Genomic DNA, 20744 nt, shown 5'->3' with positions numbered 1-20744 from the left:
TCCAATGGTGACAGGCTTTACACCAATCCATCAGAAACTTGTCATTGTGCTTTGTGATGTAAGGCTTGCATGCAGCTGGCCAGCCATGTAAACTAATGGTCTGAAGCTCTTGTCACACAACTTTTATATATAGTATACGCTGCTACACTTCATGACTGAGGTACTGTGGTTTCTAAATGCTTCCACTTTTCAATAATTCCACTTGATTGTGGAATATTTAGGAGGGGAGGCATTTAATAAACTGATGTGTTACAATGGTGACATCCTATTACAGGACCATGCTTAACTACAGTGAGTTCTGTACATCAGTCCATTCTTTCCGAAATGTTAGTAAAGGTAGTCTGCATGGCCTGGGGATGAATTTTACAGTACTGTGGAAATGGGCAAAATGAAAAACCTGATTTCAAGGATTAAGATGAGCGTCCTTATGTGTTTATCCATATGGTGTATGTTTTCAATTGAAGTCAACCTGTTATAATGTACTCTTTGTTCAATTTATTATATCATGTCTTGGACTCTTTATAGTAAGCTGTTTAATGTGTCCCTTTGCCAAAAATCATTATAGAACCTTATGACATCAATGTATTGGTTACATTTCAGTCAGTAAATTGTCCCAAGGTTTTAAGAAACTAAAATGGAAAATATCATCTATAGAACAAATTACTGACCTAATGTGATCTCATACTGTACCTTTAATGATGATCTGAATTTCACATGTTCTAGTATTACCAGAAGGGTCACTGGCAACATACTCAACAACCGTTTCCCCTTTAGGGAAAATATCTCCAGGAGCATGGGTTTTTGTAATAATTAATGTTGCACCTAGAGATGTGTATTAAACGAAAGAACAGATATTTAGATTCATTGCAACACATGATATACTGATTTACAACTTAATAGCTTACTTACTCACAAGGTAGATTGAGAATAAAAAATAGGTGGATTTAGAATTTAGAATATAAAATAAGACATAAAAGTCTAGAGATTAATCTCAATTAGTTATTGCTATAGAAATCTATTTTACCAAGCCCTCTAGCAATATATTATAATATTTATTACACATAATTTTGAGCCTACACATTATACTTTAAATTAACACTATTACTTAATTGCTCATTAGTTGTACTTGTTTCTGCCTCAACAAACTTTAAGAATGCCTGCATTTAAAGGGATTTCAACACATTATTTATATGTGTATGTAGCTGTTTGAAAGACAAGTCCAGCAAGGTCTTTACATTGCAAGTCTGTCCCTCCGCTATACTGAGAATTCAGGGTATGAATTGATTTGCAAATGAGTCTATAGAACTGAAGCCTCTGCCACTCCAACTCAATTCCTCAACTCGTGTTTGAATAACGGCTTCTTTGCCTAAAGTTTCACTACATAGAAGTTGTCAGTCAAACAAATGGAGGCAGCGCTGGGTGAGAAATAGAGCTGCAGTGACTGAGGCTTCAGGTCTAAATAGTCCTTCAGCCTCATTTGCATATCAATAATGATGAGCGAATGTGCTTGGTGATACTTAGATATCACTAGAGTATCTGTGTGCTTGGATGTGCTTGGCACTCGATGAGCATTGGCTGGTGCTTGGATTTGCAGCTAGAACCTCCACCCCACATGTTTGGTGCCTGTTACACAGCCAATAAACATGGAATAATTGTCTGCCAGCCACTATAATTCCGTAGCCATCTTGGTATTGGCATTACTGGGATTGACTAGCCAGATTACCTCATCAGAGAACAAAGGCACCACCACGCTCAGCACACTGACGCCATTGCACAGCTCAGGGACAGATTGGATTGAAGAGAGAGAGCAGTTAAATAATGGTGGTGATAGTGGTGCTGATGCTGAACCGAGCTGATGCATTTTTCATCTAGCCTAGGGACAGTTGAAGGAGCAGGGAGGGTGGCAGAATGTAGCCTCTAGGCAGGGCTTAGGGCTTTGCAGTCCATTTCTAAATATATAGCTGCCGCTTTTTACCACATTTTTTTTGAGGGAGTGAAAAAAATTACTATATTGTCATCCATACAGTTTAATGTGCTTAGTGTTATATTATGATGGTATATAAAACTTCAAAAAAGTTCAAAAATATTTTTGGGATTGAATTAGTCATCCATAGAGTTTAACATGGTAATGTAGTTAGTATTGTAAGGGTAAATCACAGTTTACTCTGTTGTTGGAGATTCGTGATGTATTAAATGATCTGGCCAGTAGAGGGCAGCAGCGAGGGGCCTTAGTTAGAGTGCAGGGGATTTTGGTGGTTGGAGGGCAGTTGGGAGGATTCCAGGTGAAAGGGAAGCTGTACATCTTTGGAGAAAGTCGGGATAGAGCGGTGTGACTCTGGATCTGTTGTCAGAGACTTTGAGACGCTTTGTTCGGCTTAACATGAGCTGACTCGATGAGGACAAGCAAGTACACAACATCTTGAGCTACGCCATGTGAGACCTTATTTCTAAGCACTTAGGAAGCCCTGCACTGGAAATATCATCATCCCCTAAGAGCTTCAGGACAGTGTTTCTGGTTATTTGGGACTTAGCCCAGCAAGGACCCTTCCACTTCAGTCTCAGGATGTACCAGTACCATCTTACATCTGAATATTTATGCGCATATATAAATAGCTTTATAGAGGTCCAGTTAAGGCTGCCGTCACACTAGCAGTATTTGGTCAGTATTTTACATCAGTATTTGTAAGCCAAAACCAGGAGTGGAACAATTAGAGGAAAAGTATAATAGAAACGTATGCACCACTTCTGTATTTATCACCCACTCCTGGTTTTGGCTTCTTTCAGAGACATTTCAAAAACAGCTCAGAGTATGTGATTACTAAAGTACTGGCACAACATTGTCATTTTATAGATTTATGCATAGAAAGGGTTAATCGCGTTGTATTTTTCTCACATATAACTGTTAATTCTGTTTAAGTGTACCTGTGTATACACTTGGTATTATTGAGCGTAACTGCAGTCATTATATTTTTTTCTTATACGCTGTTTACCTTTCCTTTGTTTTATAAATTGATCAGTAAATATTCATATTACATTATTTAATCTTTGTGCACGTCTGCTAATTGTTCCCTCGTCCTGTGGCTGTCCCTTGTCCATGTTTCAGTGTTATATAAACCTCTAACAAACCATTAAAAAAAATTTTCAGGATTGAATTAGCCATCCATAGAGTTTAAAGTGGTCAGTGTTACATTACGGTGGCATGAAAAAAAAGTTTAACATTTTTTTCTGGATTCAATTAGTCATCCATACAGTTTAATGTGGTTAGTCGTACATTACGATGGTGTATAAAACTGCAAAAAATTCAAAAAAACATTTTCTGGACTAATTTTGTCAACCATAGAGTTTAACATGGTTAGTTTTACATTAAGTTGGTATATCAAACTCCCAAAAAAGTAAAAAAAAATTCTGGTTTCAATTAGTTATCCAGAGTTTAATGTGCTCTAGGTAAAATTACGGCGGCTTAAACATTTTCAAAACTGCTTGGCCTGCTATAGTTGACCCAATATTTTGGTTCATTAAAAAATTAATAAAGGAATAAAGGAAACTTGGTTTCCAGAAACCTAGACATTAGAAAAAGGTAAGGGACATCGAAGTGGAAGTGTTGATGATGGTGCACACAGATGCCAAGTACGTGGGGCAGGTGCAACTATATCTGCTGCTGGGACACAAGAAACACACCCATTCATGACACATAGCTTACTGTCCCACTTTGCATACAGGCATTTCTGAAGCCACACCAGTGAATACAGGTTGGATAGTAGATAATGCTTCCAGGATGCATGCCAGCACCATCCAGTCTTCCACACGTCCAGTCGTCCAGCTTCAACAGTCAATATTCTGGAAGGATCACTTAATCCTCACGCTAATCCTCCTTCCTCCCACCATGTTGAGTCCCAGGAGACAAGTGTTCCCACACTAGGACCCTCTAAAGAGCTCTTTACAACATAATTTCCTATTTGTGGCTTCTCACCCTGCATGTTCCAAAAGGTACAGGAGGAGATTCTGTTTAGTGATGCACAAAACTTAGAGCAGCCATAGTTACAAGAAGATGACGGTGGGGAACAGTAAATTTTGTCTAAGGAGGGAAATGATGATGAGAATCAGTTGAAGGTTGTCACGGGGAGACTAGGTGGGCGAGAGCTAATACCCCGGGCCCCTGCAATTTCCCTCAGACTAGGGAAATCCTGACTGCCCCTCTACCTGGAGTTTACACTGATGGTGTGCATGTCCAGGCCTTGAACCTCACCCTCTCTCCTGTTTCAACCCTAGGCTGAAACCTCCGCCCACCACACAGTGAAGAGGTAATACACCAATACCCACAGTTAGCACAGACAAGGATAAAGGAAAATATACACCACCCCGCAGTCACTCAGGAATACACTATAAATGTGCAGGGCAAAATAAATACAAATATAGGAAGGAGTAAATAAGACAAAGGAAAATACACCACCAGCAACGAGGACCCAATTTAAGGGACGGTATTTTGAGTCTTATGTTTGAGTCTGGGGGACAGACGCTTGGTTGACTCCAAATACAGCAGATTCTTATCGGTAATAACAGTTACCTGATGTACCGACCCCTCCAAGAAGTGTCGCCATTCCTCAAAGGCCAACTTAATTGCCAACAACTCCCTGTTGCCGATATCGTAGTTACGTTCGGCGGACGACAGTTTCTTGGAGAAATAGGCGCACGGACGCAAACCACTCAAAGATGAGCCTTGAGATAGTACCGCCCCCACACCAACCTCGGACGCATCGACTTCCACAACAAAGGGCTTTGATACGTCTGGCTGCACAAGAATGGGGGCTGAAACAAAACTGTTCTTAAGAAATTCAAATGCGCGCACAGCAGCCTCAGGCCAAACAGAGAAATTGGTACCCTTTTTAGTCATGTCAGTTAGCGGTTTAGCAATGATGGAAAAATCCTTGATAAATTTCCTAAAGGAGTTAGAAAACCCAAGGAACCGCTGAAGTGCTTTCAGGTTATCAGGATGTTCCCAATGCAGCACTGCTTGCACCTTAGCGGCGTCCATTTTAAAACCAGAAGCAGACACAATATAACCCAAGAAAGGCAACTCTTGAACAGAAAATACACATTTCTCAAGTTCAGCATACAGCTTATTCTCTCTGAGAAGCTGTAACACCTGCCTGACATGATCTAAATGAGAATCACGGTCGCAAGAATATATGAGAATGTCATCTAGGTACACGATAACGAATTTCCCCAAAACATGCGAGAACACATGACATCATTGATGAAATGATGGAACACTGCAGGTGCGTTAGTCAACCCAAATGGCATCACCAAATTTTCAAAATGACCCTCAGGGGTATTAAAAGCCGTCTTCCACTCATCACCTTGACGGACTCTTATGAGGTTGTACGCCCCCCTGTGGTCAAGCTTGGTAAACCACTTAGCACCTGCCACCTGGTTGAACAAATCTGGTATCAGTGGCATAGGGTATGGATCACGAACCGTAATCTGGTTCAACTCCCTGAAATCCAATCACAGGCGTAATCTGCCATCTTTCTTCTTCACGAAGAAGAACCCTGCTGTCACCAGCGAGGATGACGGCCTGATGTGCCCTTTGCTCAAGCTTTCAGCAATGTAATCTTTTAACGCTTGTCTCTCCGGACCGGAGATGTTAAACATCCTTGCTTTAGGCAATTTGGCCCCTGGTTTAAACCTGATAGAACAGTCATAGGGACGGATGTGGCGGCAACTCTGAACAACCCTTCTCAGAGAACACATCCACAAAATCCAGAAGTGACTCCGGAATGCTTGAAGTCACCACAGCCACACATGTGGCCAGGCAATTCTCCTGGCAGAACTAGCTCCACTGAATTATGCCCTGAGTTTTCCAGTCAATTACCGGGTTGTGCATAGACAACCAAGGAAAACCCAAAACCACCTGAGCAGGAAGATTCCTGAGCACCTTACATGTAACCCCCTCGGAATGTAGAACTCCAATGTGGAGTTTCACCTCAGCCACAAATTCAGTAATCTCCCCCTGAGAGAGAGGAGCAGCATTGATGGTGACCACGCGGATAGGATGAGACAGTTTTTCAATCCTAAAACCTGCTGTGTGCGCAAACTCCTCATCAATGAGATTTGTGGCTGAACCACTATCCACAAAAACAGTAATTGGCAGCTCACTGCCAGCGATAAAAAACCTTAGCAGGGAGCATTGTTGTGAATTTGCTTTTTGCTCCCTCTAGTGGTTACTAGTTTTTTGACTCTGGTTTTTCTGTCATTCCTTTTATCCGCACCTGGGTCGTTAGTTAGGGGTGTTGCTATATAAGCTCCCTGGACCTTCAGTTCAATGCCTGGCAACGTAGTTATCAGAGCTAGTCTGCTGTGCTCTTGTCTACTGATCCTGGTTCCAGTTATATCAGCTAAGTCTGCCTTTTGCTTTTTGCTATTTGTTTTGGTTTTGTATTTTTGTCCAGCTTGTTCCAAATCTATATCCTGACCTTTGCTGGAAGCTCTAGGGGGCTGGTGTTCTCCCCCCGGACCGTTAGACGGTTCGGGGGTTCTTGAATTTCCAGTGTGGATTTTGATAGGGTTTTTGTTGACCATATAAGTTACCTTTCTTTATTCTGCTATCAGTAAGCGGGCCTCTCTGTGCTAAACCTGGTTCATTTCTGTGTTTGTCATTTCCTCTTACCTCACCGTCATTATTTGTGGGGGGCTTCTATCCAGCTTTGGGGTCCCCTTCTCTGGAGGCAAGAAAGGTCTTTGTTTTCCTCTACTAGGGGTAGCTAGATTCTCCGGCTGGCGCGTGTCATCTAGAATCAACGTAGGAATGATCCCCGGCTACTTCTAGTGTTGGCGTTAGGAGTAGATATATGGTCAACCCAGTTACCACTGCCCTATGAGCTGGATTTTTGTATTCTGCAGACTTCCACGTTCCTCTGAGACCCTCGCATTGGGGTCATAACAGTTTGCCAGGCCCGTATTAAATGTTTAATGCATTGCAGAAGAGGGATTATAAGAAAGAAGATTCTGAGTTTTTTTTTTTTTTTCTTCTTCCCCTTTACCTCAGAGTGGCTATGCTTGCTGCAGACATGAATGTCCAGACCTTGATTACAAGTGTGGACCAGCTGGCTACTCGTGTGCAGGGCATACAAGACTATGTTATCAGAAATCCTAGGTCAGAACCTAAAATACCGATTCCTGAACTGTTTTCCGGAGACAGGTTTAAGTTTAGGAATTTCGTGAATAATTGTAAATTGTTTTTGTCCCTGAGACCCTGTTCATCTGGAGATTCTGCTCAGCAAGTAAAAATTGTTATTTCGTTCTTACGGGGCGACCCTCAGGATTGGGCTTTTTCGCTGGCGCCAGGAGATCCGGCATTGGCTGATCTTGATGCGTTTTTTCTGGCGCTCGGTTTACTTTATGAGGAACCCAATCTTGAGATTCAGGCAGAAAAGGCCTTGCTGGCTATGTCTCAGGGGCAGGACGAGGCTGAAGTGTATTGCCAAAAATTTCGGAAATGGTCCGTGCTGACACATTGGAACGAGTGTGCACTGGCCGCTAATTTTAGAAATGGTCTTTCTGAAGCCATTAAGAATGTTATGGTGGGTTTTCCCATTCCCACAGGTCTGAATGATACTATGGCACTGGCTATTCAAATTGACCGGCGGTTGCGGGAGCGCAAAACCGCAAATTCCCTCATGGTGTTGTCTGAACAGACACCTAATTCGGTGCAATGTGATAGAAAAACCGCAAATTCCCTCATGGTGTTGTCTGAACAGACACCTGATTTAATGCAATGTGATAGAATCCTGACTAGAAATGAGCGGAAAATTCATAGACGCCGGAATGGCTTGTGCTACTACTGTGGTGATTCTACACATGTTATCTCAGCATGCTCTAAACGTATAGCTAAGGTTGTTAGTCCTGTCACCGTTGGTAATTTGCAACCTAAGTTTATTCTGTCTGTAACTTTGATTTGCTCACTGTCATCTTATCCTGTCATGGCGTTTGTAGATTCAGGTGCTGCCCTGAGTCTTATGGATCTCTCATTTGCTAAGCGCTGTGGTTTTACTCTTGAACCATTAGAAAATCCTATTCCTCTTAGGGGTATTGATGCTACACCATTGGCAGCAAATAAACCGCAGTATTGGACACAGGTTACCATGTGCATGACTCCTGAACACCGCGAGGTGATACGTTTCCTGGTTTTACATAAAATGCATGATTTGGTTGTTTTAGGGCTGCCATGGTTACAGACCCATAATCCAGTCCTGGACTGGAAGGCTATGTCAGTCTCAAGTTGGGGCTGTCGTGGTATTCATGGGGATTCCCTGCCTGTGTCTATTGCTTCTTCTACGCCTTCGGAAGTTCCGGAGTATTTGTCTGATTATCAGGATGTCTTCAGTGAGTCTGAGTCCAGTGCACTGCCTCCTCATAGGGACTGTGACTGTGCTATAGATTTGATCCCAGGCAGTAAATTTCCTAAGGGAAGACTGTTTAATCTGTCGGTACCTGAACATACCGCTATGCGTTCATATATCAAGGAGTCTCTGGAGAAAGGACATATTCGTCCGTCTTCTTCCCCTCTTGGTGCGGGATTCTTTTTTGTGGCAAAAAAGGACGGATCTTTGAGACCTTGTATTGATTATCGGCTTTTAAATAAGATCACTGTCAAATTTCAGTATCCTTTACCGCTGTTGTCTGACTTGTTTGCTCGGATTAAGGGTGCCAAGTGGTTCACCAAGATAGACCTTCGTGGTGCGTACAACCTTGTGCGCATTAAGCAAGGTGATGAATGGAAAACCGCATTCAATACGCCCGAAGGTCATTTTGAGTACTTGGTGATGCCTTTTGGGCTCTCCAATGCGCCTTCAGTTTTTCAGTCCTTTATGCATGACATTTTCCGGAAGTATCTGGATAAATTTTTGATTGTTTATCTGGATGATATTTTGGTTTTTTCTGATAATTGGGATTCGCATGTGGAGCAGGTCAGGTTGGTCTTTAAAATTTTGCATGAAAATTCTTTGTTTGTCAAGGGCTCAAAGTGTCTCTTTGGTGTACAGAAGGTTCCCTTTTTGGGGTTCATTTTTTCCCCTTCTGCTGTGGAGATGGACCCAGTCAAGGTCCGAGCTATTCTTGATTGGACTCAGCCCTCGTCAGTTAAGAGTCTTCAGAAGTTCTTGGGCTTCGCTAACTTCTACCGTCGTTTTATCGCTAATTTTTCTAGCATTGTGAAACCTTTGACGGATATGACCAAGAAGGGCTCCGATGTAGCTAACTGGGCTCCTGCTGCCGTGGAGGCTTTCCAGGAGTTGAAACGCCGGTTTACTTCGGCGCCTGTTTTGTGCCAGCCTGACGTCTCACTTCCCTTTCAGGTTGAGGTGGATGCTTCGGAGATTGGGGCAGGGGCCGTTTTGTCGCAGAGAGGCCCTGGTTGCTCTGTTATGAAACCTTGTGCCTTTTTCTCTAGGAAGTTTTCGCCTGCCGAGCGAAATTATGATGTGGGCAATCGGGAGTTGTTGGCCATGAAATGGGCATTTGAGGAGTGGCGTCATTGGCTCGAGGGTGCTAAGCATCGTGTGGTGGTCTTGACTGATCACAAAAATCTGATGTATCTCGAGTCTGCTAAGCGCCTTAATCCGAGACAGGCCCGCTGGTCATTGTTTTTCTCCCGCTTTGATTTTGTTGTCTCGTATTTACCAGGTTCAAAGAATGTGAAGGCCGATGCTCTTTCTAGGAGCTTTGTGCCTGATGCTCCTGGAGTCGCTGATCCTGTTGGTATTCTTAAAGATGGAGTTATCTTGTCAGCTATTTCTCCGGATCTGCGACGTGTGTTGCAGAGATTTCAGGCTGATAGACCTGAGTCTTGTCCACCTGACAGACTGTTTGTCCCGGATAAGTGGACCAGCAGAGTCATTTCCGAGGTTCATTCCTCGGTGTTGGCAGGTCACCCGGGAATTTTTGGCACCAGAGATCTGGTGGCCAGGTCCTTTTGGTGGCCTTCCTTGTCAAGGGATGTGCGGTCATTTGTGCAGTCCTGTGGGACTTGTGCTCGAGCTAAGCCTTGCTGTTCTCGTGCCAGCGGTTTGCTCTTGCCCTTGCCTGTCCCGAAGAGACCTTGGACACATATCTCCATGGATTTCATTTCTGATCTTCCGCTATCTCAGGGCATGTCCGTTATCTGGGTGATATGTGATCGCTTCTCCAAGATGGTCCATTTGGTTCCTTTGCCTAAGCTGCCTTCCTCTTCCGATCTGGTTCCTGTGTTTTTCCAGAACGTGGTTCGTTTGCACGGCATCCCTGAGAATATTGTGTCAGACAGAGGATCCCAGTTCGTTTCCAGGTTCTGGCGATCCTTTTGTAGTAGGATGGGCATTGATTTGTCGTTTTCGTCTGCTTTCCATCCTCAGACTAATGGACAGACGGAGCGAACCAATCAGACTTTGGAGGCTTATTTGAGGTGTTTTGTCTCTGCTGATCAGGACGATTGGGTGACATTCTTGCCGTTGGCTGAGTTTGCCCTTAATAATCGGGCTAGTTCCGCCACCTTGGTTTCGCCTTTTTTCTGCAACTCTGGTTTCCATCCTCGCTTTTCTTCGGGTCATGTGGAGCCTTCTGACTGTCCTGGGGTGGATTCTGTGGTGGATAGGTTGCAGCAGATCTGGAATCATGTGGTGGACAACTTGAAGTTGTCACAGGAGAAGGCTCAGCGCTTTGCCAACCGCCGCCGCGGTGTGGGTCCCCGACTACGCGTTGGGGATTTGGTATGGCTTTCTTCCCGCTTTGTTCCTATGAAGGTCTCCTCTCCCAAATTTAAACCTCGTTTTATTGGGCCTTACAAGATATTGGAAATCCTTAATCCTGTATCTTTTCGTCTGGATCTTCCTGTGTCGTTTGCTATTCACAATGTATTTCATAGGTCCTTGTTGCGGCGGTACATTGTGCCTGTAGTTCCTTCTGCTGAGCCTCCTGCTCCGGTGTTGGTTGAGGGCGAGTTGGAGTACGTGGTGGAGAAGATCTTGGATTCTCGCCTCTCCAGGCGGAGGCTTCAGTACCTGGTCAAGTGGAAGGGCTATGGTCAGGAGGATAATTCCTGGGTGGTCGCCTCTGATGTTCATGCGGCCGATTTGGTTCGTGCCTTTCATGCCGCTCATCCTGATCGCCCTGGTGGTCGTGGTGAGGGTTCGGTGACCCCTCACTAAGGGGGGGGTACTGTTGTGAATTTGCTTTTTGCTCCCTCTAGTGGTTACTAGTTTTTTGACTCTGGTTTTTCTGTCATTCCTTTTATCCGCACCTGGGTCGTTAGTTAGGGGTGTTGCTATATAAGCTCCCTGGACCTTCAGTTCAATGCCTGGCAACGTAGTTATCAGAGCTAGTCTGCTGTGCTCTTGTCTACTGATCCTGGTTCCAGTTATATCAGCTAAGTCTGCCTTTTGCTTTTTGCTATTTGTTTTGGTTTTGTATTTTTGTCCAGCTTGTTCCAAATCTATATCCTGACCTTTGCTGGAAGCTCTAGGGGGCTGGTGTTCTCCCCCCGGACCGTTAGACGGTTCGGGGGTTCTTGAATTTCCAGTGTGGATTTTGATAGGGTTTTTGTTGACCATATAAGTTACCTTTCTTTATTCTGCTATCAGTAAGCGGGCCTCTCTGTGCTAAACCTGGTTCATTTCTGTGTTTGTCATTTCCTCTTACCTCACCGTCATTATTTGTGGGGGGCTTCTATCCAGCTTTGGGGTCCCCTTCTCTGGAGGCAAGAAAGGTCTTTGTTTTCCTCTACTAGGGGTAGCTAGATTCTCCGGCTGGCGCGTGTCATCTAGAATCAACGTAGGAATGATCCCCGGCTACTTCTAGTGTTGGCGTTAGGAGTAGATATATGGTCAACCCAGTTACCACTGCCCTATGAGCTGGATTTTTGTATTCTGCAGACTTCCACGTTCCTCTGAGACCCTCGCCATTGGGGTCATAACAGAGCATGCATTGAGAAACCACCATGGAGGATATACATAAGCTCAGATTGGTCTCCTCCACACCCTCTGAGCTTAGAAGTTTCCCACCGTTGCGTTTTTCTTAGACAGCAGAGGACAGATGCTAATAAAATGACCAGTTTTACCACAGTAAAAACAGGCTCCCTGCTTCCTGAGCTCAGGGACTCGACGCTTCACATGTGACACCCCTGCGATTTGCATAGGCTCCGTGGGCTCACCTGCAGCAACCTCACGTGAACCTAAACCCTCTCCCATAGGCGGTGTCTCATGCTCCCCCTGATGCAAACGGCGATCAATGCGGACAACCAGACTCATAGCGGAATCTAGAGAAGCAGGAGTCTCGTACATCAGAAGGGCTTTTTTAACCCTTCCAGAAATCCCATGTATAAACTGACTCCGCAATGCTGGATCATTTCATTGTGTATCGATCGCCCAGCGATGAAATTCAGAACAGTAATCCTCAGCAACTCGCTCCCCCTGGTGAATAGTGCGTATCTTAGATTCTGCTAGAGCCATTCTGTCAGGTTCATCGTAGATTTTTCCAAGAGAGGAAAAAAAACTCTCCACAGAGTCAAATGCAGCAGAATCAGATGGCAAAGAAAACGCCCATGCTTGGGGATCAGCGCTTAATAATGACAACACCAGGCCCACACGCTGAGCCTCATTACCTGAGGAGATCGGGCGCATACGGAAAAATAGTTTGCAAGCTTCACGAAAAGAAACAAATTTACTGCGTTCCCCAGCAAATTTTTCAGGCAAAGGAAATTTAGGCTCAGCAACTCTTCCTGTCGCTCCAGCTTGCACATTAGATACTGCTAGTCCCTGTTGCTGTACTGCCCCCCTCAACTCAGTGACCTGTAGGGACAGCGCCTCCAACTGGCGGGTTATGGAAGTCATGGGATCCATGACAAAACACAAAAAATAAAGAAACCCCCTTTTTTGTTTGTTTTGTTGTTGGGCCGATTATAATGTCACGGGGAGACTAGGTGGGCGAGAGCTAATACCCCGGGCCCCTGCAATTTCCCTCAGACTAGGGAAATCCTGACTGCCCCTCTACCTGGAGTTTACACTGATGGTGTGCATGTCCAGGCCTTGAACCTCACCCTGTCTCCTGTTTCAACCCTAGGCTGAAACCTCCGCCCACCACCCAGTGAAGAGGTAATACACCAATACCCACAGTTAGCACAGACAAGGATAAAGGAACATATACACCACGCCGCAGTCACTCAGGAATACACTATAAATGTGCAGGGCAAAATAAATACAAATATAGGAAGGAGTAAATAAGACAAAGGAAAATACACCACCAGCAACGAATCTTTAACAACCAGCTCACCACTCCAGACTGAGATAACAACGCACAAGACAGAAGCTATAATCGGCGATGCCCAATGATCTGGAGAACTATTTAAAGGCAATGGGCATGGCCCAGCTTCCAATCCGAGGATCAGATAAATTAACCCCGGAACAGCTAGATAAAATCTAGCCAATGAGCAAATAGTGGTCAAAAGCGGAATTACCGCTGTCTGTCGAATGACCTGGTCTGAACAGCGTCCGACATGACAAAGGTAAGTCAAATTGTATTTAAGTCACCATGTCAGGAGTACCAGGGTGCGGTGGAAGATGAGATGGTGGATGATGAAGTCACCGACCCAACCTGGGAAGCTGGCATGCAGAGCGAGGTCAGTAGAGCTGAGGGGGAGGGATCGTCAGCACCGAGACAAGCAGGAAAAAGCAATGGGGTGACCAGAAGAAGAAGGTGGGCAACTGTTCCGCAGAGCACCGACCCTCGTGAGTTTCTCCTTCAAAGAGTTAAGTGTTTTCCAGTCTGGGAATTTCTTAACCCCTTAAGCCCTGTTGCTTTTTTCGTTTCTGCGTTTTCATTTTTCGCTCCCCTTCATCCCAGAGCCATAACTTTTTTATTTTTCCGTCACTATGGCCATTTGAGGGCTTGTTTTTTGCAGAACAAGTTGTACTTTTAAACAACACCATTGGTTTTACCATGTCATGTACTAGAAAATGAGAAAAAATTCCAAGTGCGGTGAAATTGCAAAACAAAGTACAATCCCACAGTTGCTTTTTGTTTGGCTTTTTTACTAGGTTCAGTAAATGCTAAAACTGACCTGCCACTATGATTCTCCTGGTCATTATGAGTTAATAGACACCAAACATGTCTAGGTTCATTTTTATATAAGTAGTGAAAAAAAAATTCAAACTTTGTTAAAAAAAAATTGCGACATTTACCAATACCCATAGCATCAGCACAATTTCTGATACAATTTGTTTTTGGTAGGAAGTTACAAAGGTTAAAAATTGTCTAGCATTTTCTAATTTTCCCCCCAAAATTTACAAAACCAATTCTTTAAGGACCACATTACATTTGAAGTGATTTTGGTGGCCTATAAGACAGAAAATACTCAAAAGTGACACCATTCTAAAAATTGTACCCCTCAAACTCCTCAAAACCACATTCAAGAAGTTTTTTAACCCTTCAAGTGCTTCACAGCAGTTAATGCAATGTGGAAGGAAAAAAATTACATTTTCCATTTTTTTCTTTTTATTTTAGCCTCAAATTTTTTATGTTCACAAGGGTCACTGAAAGAAATGGACCACACAACTTGTTGTGCAATTTCTCCTGAGTACGCCGATACCCCATATGTGGGGTAAAACTACTGTTTAGGTGCATGGCAAGTCTTGGAAGTGAAGGAGAGCCATTTGAGTTTTTGAATGCAAAATTTGCTAGAATCATTAGCGAGCACCATGTTGCGTTTGGAGAGCCCCTGATGTGCCTAAACATTGGAAACCCCCTACAATTGACTCGATTTTAGAAAATAGTCCCTTAAGGAATGTATCTAGTTGTGTGGTGAGCACCTTGAACCTTCAGGGGCGTTACAAAAGTTTGTAATGTAAAGCCATAAAAATACAAAAAAATAAAAAATTCCCACAAAGATGTACTTTTACCCCACATTTTGCATTTTTATAAGGGTAAAAGGAGAAAATGGACTGTAGAATTTGTTGAGCAATTTCTCATGAGTGCGCCAATACCCCATATGTGGTCAAAAACCACTTTTGAGGCAAATGTTGGGCAAAACTACTGTTTGGGCGCATGGCAGGGCTCGAAAGAAAAGATACACTATTTTACTTTTTGAATGCAAAATTGGCTGGAATCATTATCGGATGACATGCTGCATATGGAGAGCCCCTGAAGTTCTTAAACAATGGAAACCTCCAACAAGTAAGCACATTTTGTAAACTAGACTTATCAAGGAATTTATCTAGATGTTTGGAGAACACCTTGAACCATCACTTGCTTCATAGAAGTTTATAACGTAGAGTCAGAAAAATTAAAAGTAAAATTTTTCCTCCAAAAATGTTTTTTTAGCCCAAATTTTGCATTTTCACAAGGGTAACGGGGAAAAAAATCACCATACAATTTGTTGTGTATTTTCTCCGGAGTATGTCAAGCCCCTGATTTGCCAAAACAGTGGATACCCCCAATAAGTGATGCCATTTTGAAAATTAGATTCCTCAAGGAATTTATCTACACATGTGGTGAGTACTTTGAACAACAAGGTGCTTCAGAGAAGTTTATAACATAGAACTGTGAAAATGAAAAAATAAATTTTTCCTGCAAAAATGTTTTTGCCCCAAATTTTTCATTTTCACAAGGGTAACTGGAGCAAATTAAACCATAAAATTCGTTGTGCAAGTTCTCCTGAGTACATTGATACCCTATACGATGATTTAAAACCACTTTTGAGGCACAATCCAAAGTTCAGAAGGAAAAAAGTGACATATTGGAGTTCAGATTTTGCTGGAATGGTTTGAGGGTGCAATGTAACATTGGCAGAGCCTCTGAGGTGCCACAACCTTCGATATGCAACATAATTTTACAAACTACAACTCTCAATGAATTCATATAGGGGTGCAGTGAGCATGTTAAGACCACATGTGCCTCAAAGAAATTTATACCACTGAGCGGTGAAGAAAGAATAAGTTTTATTGATAAAATGTTTAAGCCCCACATTTTTATAAGGGCATCTCAAATGGAAAAAATGGACATCTCAGTTTGTTGCGTAATGTGAGTGTGCCGCTACCCTACTTGTAGTTGGGAACTACTTTTGAGACACAGTGCAAAACTAAGAATGGAAGGAGAGTCATAATTTAGTGCAGATTTTACTGTTATGGTTTGCTGGTGCCAGGACACACTGGAAGTGCTCTTGAGGTAGCAGAATCTAATATATAATTGCCTAGAATACTACTTCCTGCAATTTGTGCCAACTTCCGTGGCTTTGTCCGGAGCTAATGTTTGGAGATAATGTTCGGAGCTAATGTCCGGAGCTAATGTCCGGAGCTAATGTCCGGAGCTAATGTCCGGAGATTAATTGCCTAGAATACTACTTCCTGCAATTTGTGCCAACTTCCGTGGCTTTGTCCGGAGCTAATGTCCGGAGCTAATGTCCGGAGCTAATGTCCGGAGCTAATGCCCGGAGCTAATGTCCGGAGCTAATGTCCGGAGATAAGTGACGTCACCAGTGTCCTACACCCAGGCAGAGCACAGGGGCCTCAGGCAGCATATGGGGCCCCAGGCAGAGCACAGTGGCCCCAGGCAGAGCACAGGGGCCCCAGGCAGCATATGGGGCCCCAGGCAGAGCACAGTGGTCCCAGGTAGAGCACAGGGGCCCCAGGCAGCCTATGGGGCCCCAGGCAGAGCACAGGGGCCCCAGGCAGCATATGGGGCCCCAGGCAGAGCACAGGGGCCCCAGGCAGCATATGGGGCCCCAGGCAGAGCACAGTGGCCCCAGGCAGAGCACAGGGGCCCCAGGCAGCATATGGGGCCCCAGGCAGAGCACAGTGGTCCCAGGCAGAGCACAGGGGCCCCAGGCAGCCTATGGGGCCCCAGGCAGAGCACAGTGGCCCCAGGCAGAACATGGGGCCCCAGGCAGAGCACAGGGGCCCCAGGCAGAGTACAGGGGCCCCAGGCAGCATATGGGGCCCCAGGCAGAGCACAGGGGCCCCAGGCAGCATATGGGGCCCCAGGCAGAGCACAGTGGCCCCAGGCAGAGCACAGGGGCCCCAGGCAGAACATGGGGCCCCAGGCAGAGCACAGGCAGAGCACAGGGGCCCCAGGCAGCATATGGGGCCCCAGGCAGAGCACAGTGGCCCCAGGCAGAGCACAGGGGCCCCAGGCAGAACATGGGGCGCCAGGCAGAGCACAGGGGCCCCAGGCAGAGCACAGGGGCCCCAGGCAGCTTATGGGGCCCCAGGCAGAGCACAGTGGCCCCAGGCAGAGCACAGGGGCTCCAGGCAGCATATGGGGCCCCAGGCAGAGCACAGTGGTCCCAGGCAGAGCACAGGGGCCCCAGGCAGCCTATGGGGCCCCAGGCAGAGCACAGTGGCCCCAGGCAGAACATGGGGCCCCAGGCAGAGCACAGGGGCCCCAGGCAGAGCACAGGGGCCCCAGGCAGCATATGGGGCCCAGGCAGAGCACAGGGGCCCCAGGCAGCACATGGGGCCCCAGGCAGAGCACAGTGGCCCCAGGCAGAGCACAGGGGCCCCAGGCAGAACATGGGGCCCCAGGCAGAGCACAGGGGCCCCAGGCAGCATATGGGGCCCCAGGCAGAGCACAGGGGCCCCAGGCAGCATATGGGGCCCCAGGCAGAGCACAGGGCCCCCAGGCAGCATATGGGGCCCCAGGCAGAGCACAGGGGCCCCAGGCAGCATATGGGGCCCCAGGCAGAGCACAGTGGCCCCAGGCAGAGCACAGGGGCCCCAGGCAGCATATGGGGCCCCAGGCAGAGCACAGTGGTCCCAGGCAGAGCACAGGGGCCCCAGGCAGCATATGGGGCCCCAGGCAGAGCACAGGGGCCCCAGGCAGCATATGGGGCCCCAGGCAGAGCACAGTGGCCCCAGGCAGAGCACAGGGGCCCCAGGCAGCATATGGGGCCCCAGGCAGAGCACAGGGGCCCCAGGCAGCATATGGGGCCCCAGGCAGAGCACAGTGGCCCCAGGCAGAGCACAGGGGCCCCAGGCAGCATATGGGGCCCCAGGCAGAGCACTGTGGTCCCAGGCAGAGCACAGGGGCCCCAGGCAGAACATGGGGCCCCAGGCAGAGCACAGGGGCCCCAGGCAGAGCACAGGGGCCCCAGGCAGCATATGGGGCCCCAGGCAGAGCACAGGGGCCCCAGGCAGAGCACAGGGGCCCCAGGCAGCATATGGGGCCCCAGGCAGAGCACAGTGGCCCCAGGCAGAGCACAGGGGCCCCAGGCAGAGCACAGGGGCCCCAGGCAGCATATGGGGCCCCAGGCAGAGCACAGGGGCCCCAGGCAGCATATGGGGCCCCAGGCAGAGCACAGTGGTCCCAGGCAGAGCACAGGGGCCCCAGGCAGCATATGGGGCCCCAGGCAGAGCACAGGGGCCCCAGGCAGCATATGGGGCCCCAGGCAGAGCACAGTGGCCCAAGGCAGAGCACAGGGGCCCCAGGCAAAACATGGGGCCCCAGGCAGAGCACAGGCAGAGCACAGGGGCCCCAGGCAGCATATGGGGCCCCAGGCAGAGCACAGGGGCCCCAGGCAGCATATGGGGCCCCAGGCAGAGCACAGGGGCCCCAGGCAGAACGTGGGGCCCCAGGCAGAGCACAGGCAGAGCACAGGCAGAGCACAGGGGCCCCAGGCAGCATATGGGGCCCCAGGCAGAGCACAGGGGCCCAAGGCAGCATATGGGGCCCCAGGCAGAGCACAGTGGCCCCAGGCAGAGCACAGGGGCCCCAGGCAGAACATGGGGCCCCAGGCAGAGCACAGGGGCCCCAGGCAGAGCACAGGGGCCCCAGGCAGCATATGGGGCCCCAGGCAGAGCACAGGGGCCCCAGGCAGCATATGGAGCCCCAGGCAGAGCACAGTGGCCCCAGGCAGAGCACAGGGGCCCCAGGCAGCCTATGGGGCCCCAGGCAGAGCACAGTGGTCCCAGGCAGAGCACAGGGGCCCCAGGCAGCCTATGGGGCCCCAGGCAGAGCACAGTGGCCCCAGGCAGAACATGGGGCCCCAGGCAGAGCACAGGGGCCCCAGGCAGAGCACAGGGGCCCCAGGCAGCATATGGGGCCCCAGGCAGAGCACAGGGGCCCCAGGCAGCATATGGGGCCCCAGGCAGAGCACAGTGGCCCCAGGCAGAGAACAGGGGCCCCAGGCAGAACATGGGGCCCCAGGCAGAGCACAGGGGCCCCAGGCAGAGCACAGGGGCCCCAGGCAGCATATGGGGCCCCAGGCAGAGCACAGGGGCCCCAGGCAGCATATGGGGCCCCAGGCAGAGCACAGGGGCCCCAGGCAGAGCACAGGGGCCCCAGGCAGCATATGGGGCCCCAGGCATAGCACAGGGGCCCCAGGCAGCATATGGGGCCCCAGGCAGAGCACAGGGGCCCCAGGCAGCATATGGGGCCCCAGGCAGAGCACAGGGGCCCCAGGCAGCATATGGGGCCCCAGGCAGAGCACAGGGGCCCCAGACAGCATATGGGGCCCCAGGCAGAGCACAGTGGTCCCAGGCAGAGCACAGGGGCCCCAGGCAGCCTATGGGGCCCCAGGCAGAGCACAGTGGCCCCAGGCAGAACATGGGGCCCCAGGCAGAACATGGGGCCCCAGGCACAGCACAGGGGCCCCAGGCAGAGCACAGGGGCCCCAGGCAGCATATGGGGCCCCAGGCAGAGCACAGGGGCCCCAGGCAGCATATGGGGCCCCAGGCAGAGCACAGTGGCCCCAGGCAGAGCACAGGGGCCCCAGGCAGCATATGGGGCCCCAGGCAGAGCACAGTGGTCCCAGGCAGAGCACAGGGGCCCCAGGAAGAGCACAGGGGCCCCAGGCAGCATATGGGGCCCCAGGCAGAGCACAGGGGCCCCAGGCAGCATATGGGGCCCCAGGCAGAGCACAGTGGCCCCAGGCAGAGCACAGGGGCCCCAGGCAGAACATGGGGCCCCAGGCAGAGCACAGGCAGAGCACAGGGGCCCCAGGCAGCATATGGGGCCCCAGGCAGAGCACAGGGGCCCCAGGCAGCATATGGGGCCCCAGGCAGAGCACAGTGGCCCCAGGCAGAGCACAGGGGCCCCAGGCAGAACATGGGGCCCCAGGCAGAGCACAGGGGCCCCAGGCAGAGCACAGGGGCCCCAGGCAGCATATGGGGCCCCAGGCAGAGCACAGGGGCCCTAGGCAGCATATGGGGCCCCAGGCAGAGCACAGTGGCCCCAGGCAGAGCACAGGGGCCCCAGGCAGAACATGGGGCTCCAGGCAGAGCACAGGGGCCCCAGGCAGAGCACAGGGGCCCCAGGCAGCCTATGGGGACCCAGGCAGAGCACAGGGGCCCCAGGCAGCATATGGGGCCCCAGGCAGAGCACAGTGGCCCCAGGCAGAGCACAGGGGCCCCAGGCAGAACATGGGGCCCCAGGCAGTGCACAGGGGCCCCAGGCAGAGCACAGGGGCCCCAGGCAGCATATGGGGCCCCAGGCAGAGCACAGGGGCCCCAGGCAGCATATGGGGCCCCAGGCAGAGCACAGTGGCCCCAGGCAGCATATGGGGCCCCAGGCAGAGCACAATGGTCCCAGGCAGAGCACAGGGGCCCCAGGCAGCCTATGGGGCCCCAGGCAGAGCACAGTGGCCCCAGGCAGAACATGGGGTCCCAGGCAGAGCACAGGGGCCCCAGGCAGAGCACAGGGGCCCCAGGCAGCATTTGGGGCCCCAGGCAGAGCACAGTGGTCCCAGGTAGAGCACAGGGGCCCCAGGCAGCCTATGGGGCCCCAGG

The 20744-nt window shown here is 49.1% G+C and overlaps 1 protein-coding gene across 1 annotated transcript in view; it reads right to left on the bottom strand.

The window, feature by feature from the left end:
- The window catches only part of SVEP1 (sushi, von Willebrand factor type A, EGF and pentraxin domain containing 1), a 476580-nt gene that overhangs the window by 279570 nt on the left and 176266 nt on the right, over positions 1–20744 (bottom strand). Inside the window, exon 11 of the mRNA XM_077250467.1 lies at positions 691–822. Within this exon, the coding sequence (XP_077106582.1) occupies positions 691–822 (132 nt within the window). The remainder of the gene's footprint in view (positions 1–690; positions 823–20744) is intronic.

Source organism: Ranitomeya variabilis, chromosome 1 (genome assembly GCF_051348905.1).
Source record: "Ranitomeya variabilis isolate aRanVar5 chromosome 1, aRanVar5.hap1, whole genome shotgun sequence".
Taxonomy (NCBI): domain Eukaryota; kingdom Metazoa; phylum Chordata; class Amphibia; order Anura; family Dendrobatidae; genus Ranitomeya; species Ranitomeya variabilis.
Note: the sequence above shows the minus strand (reverse complement) of the source record. Positions and strands in the feature narration are given on the sequence as shown.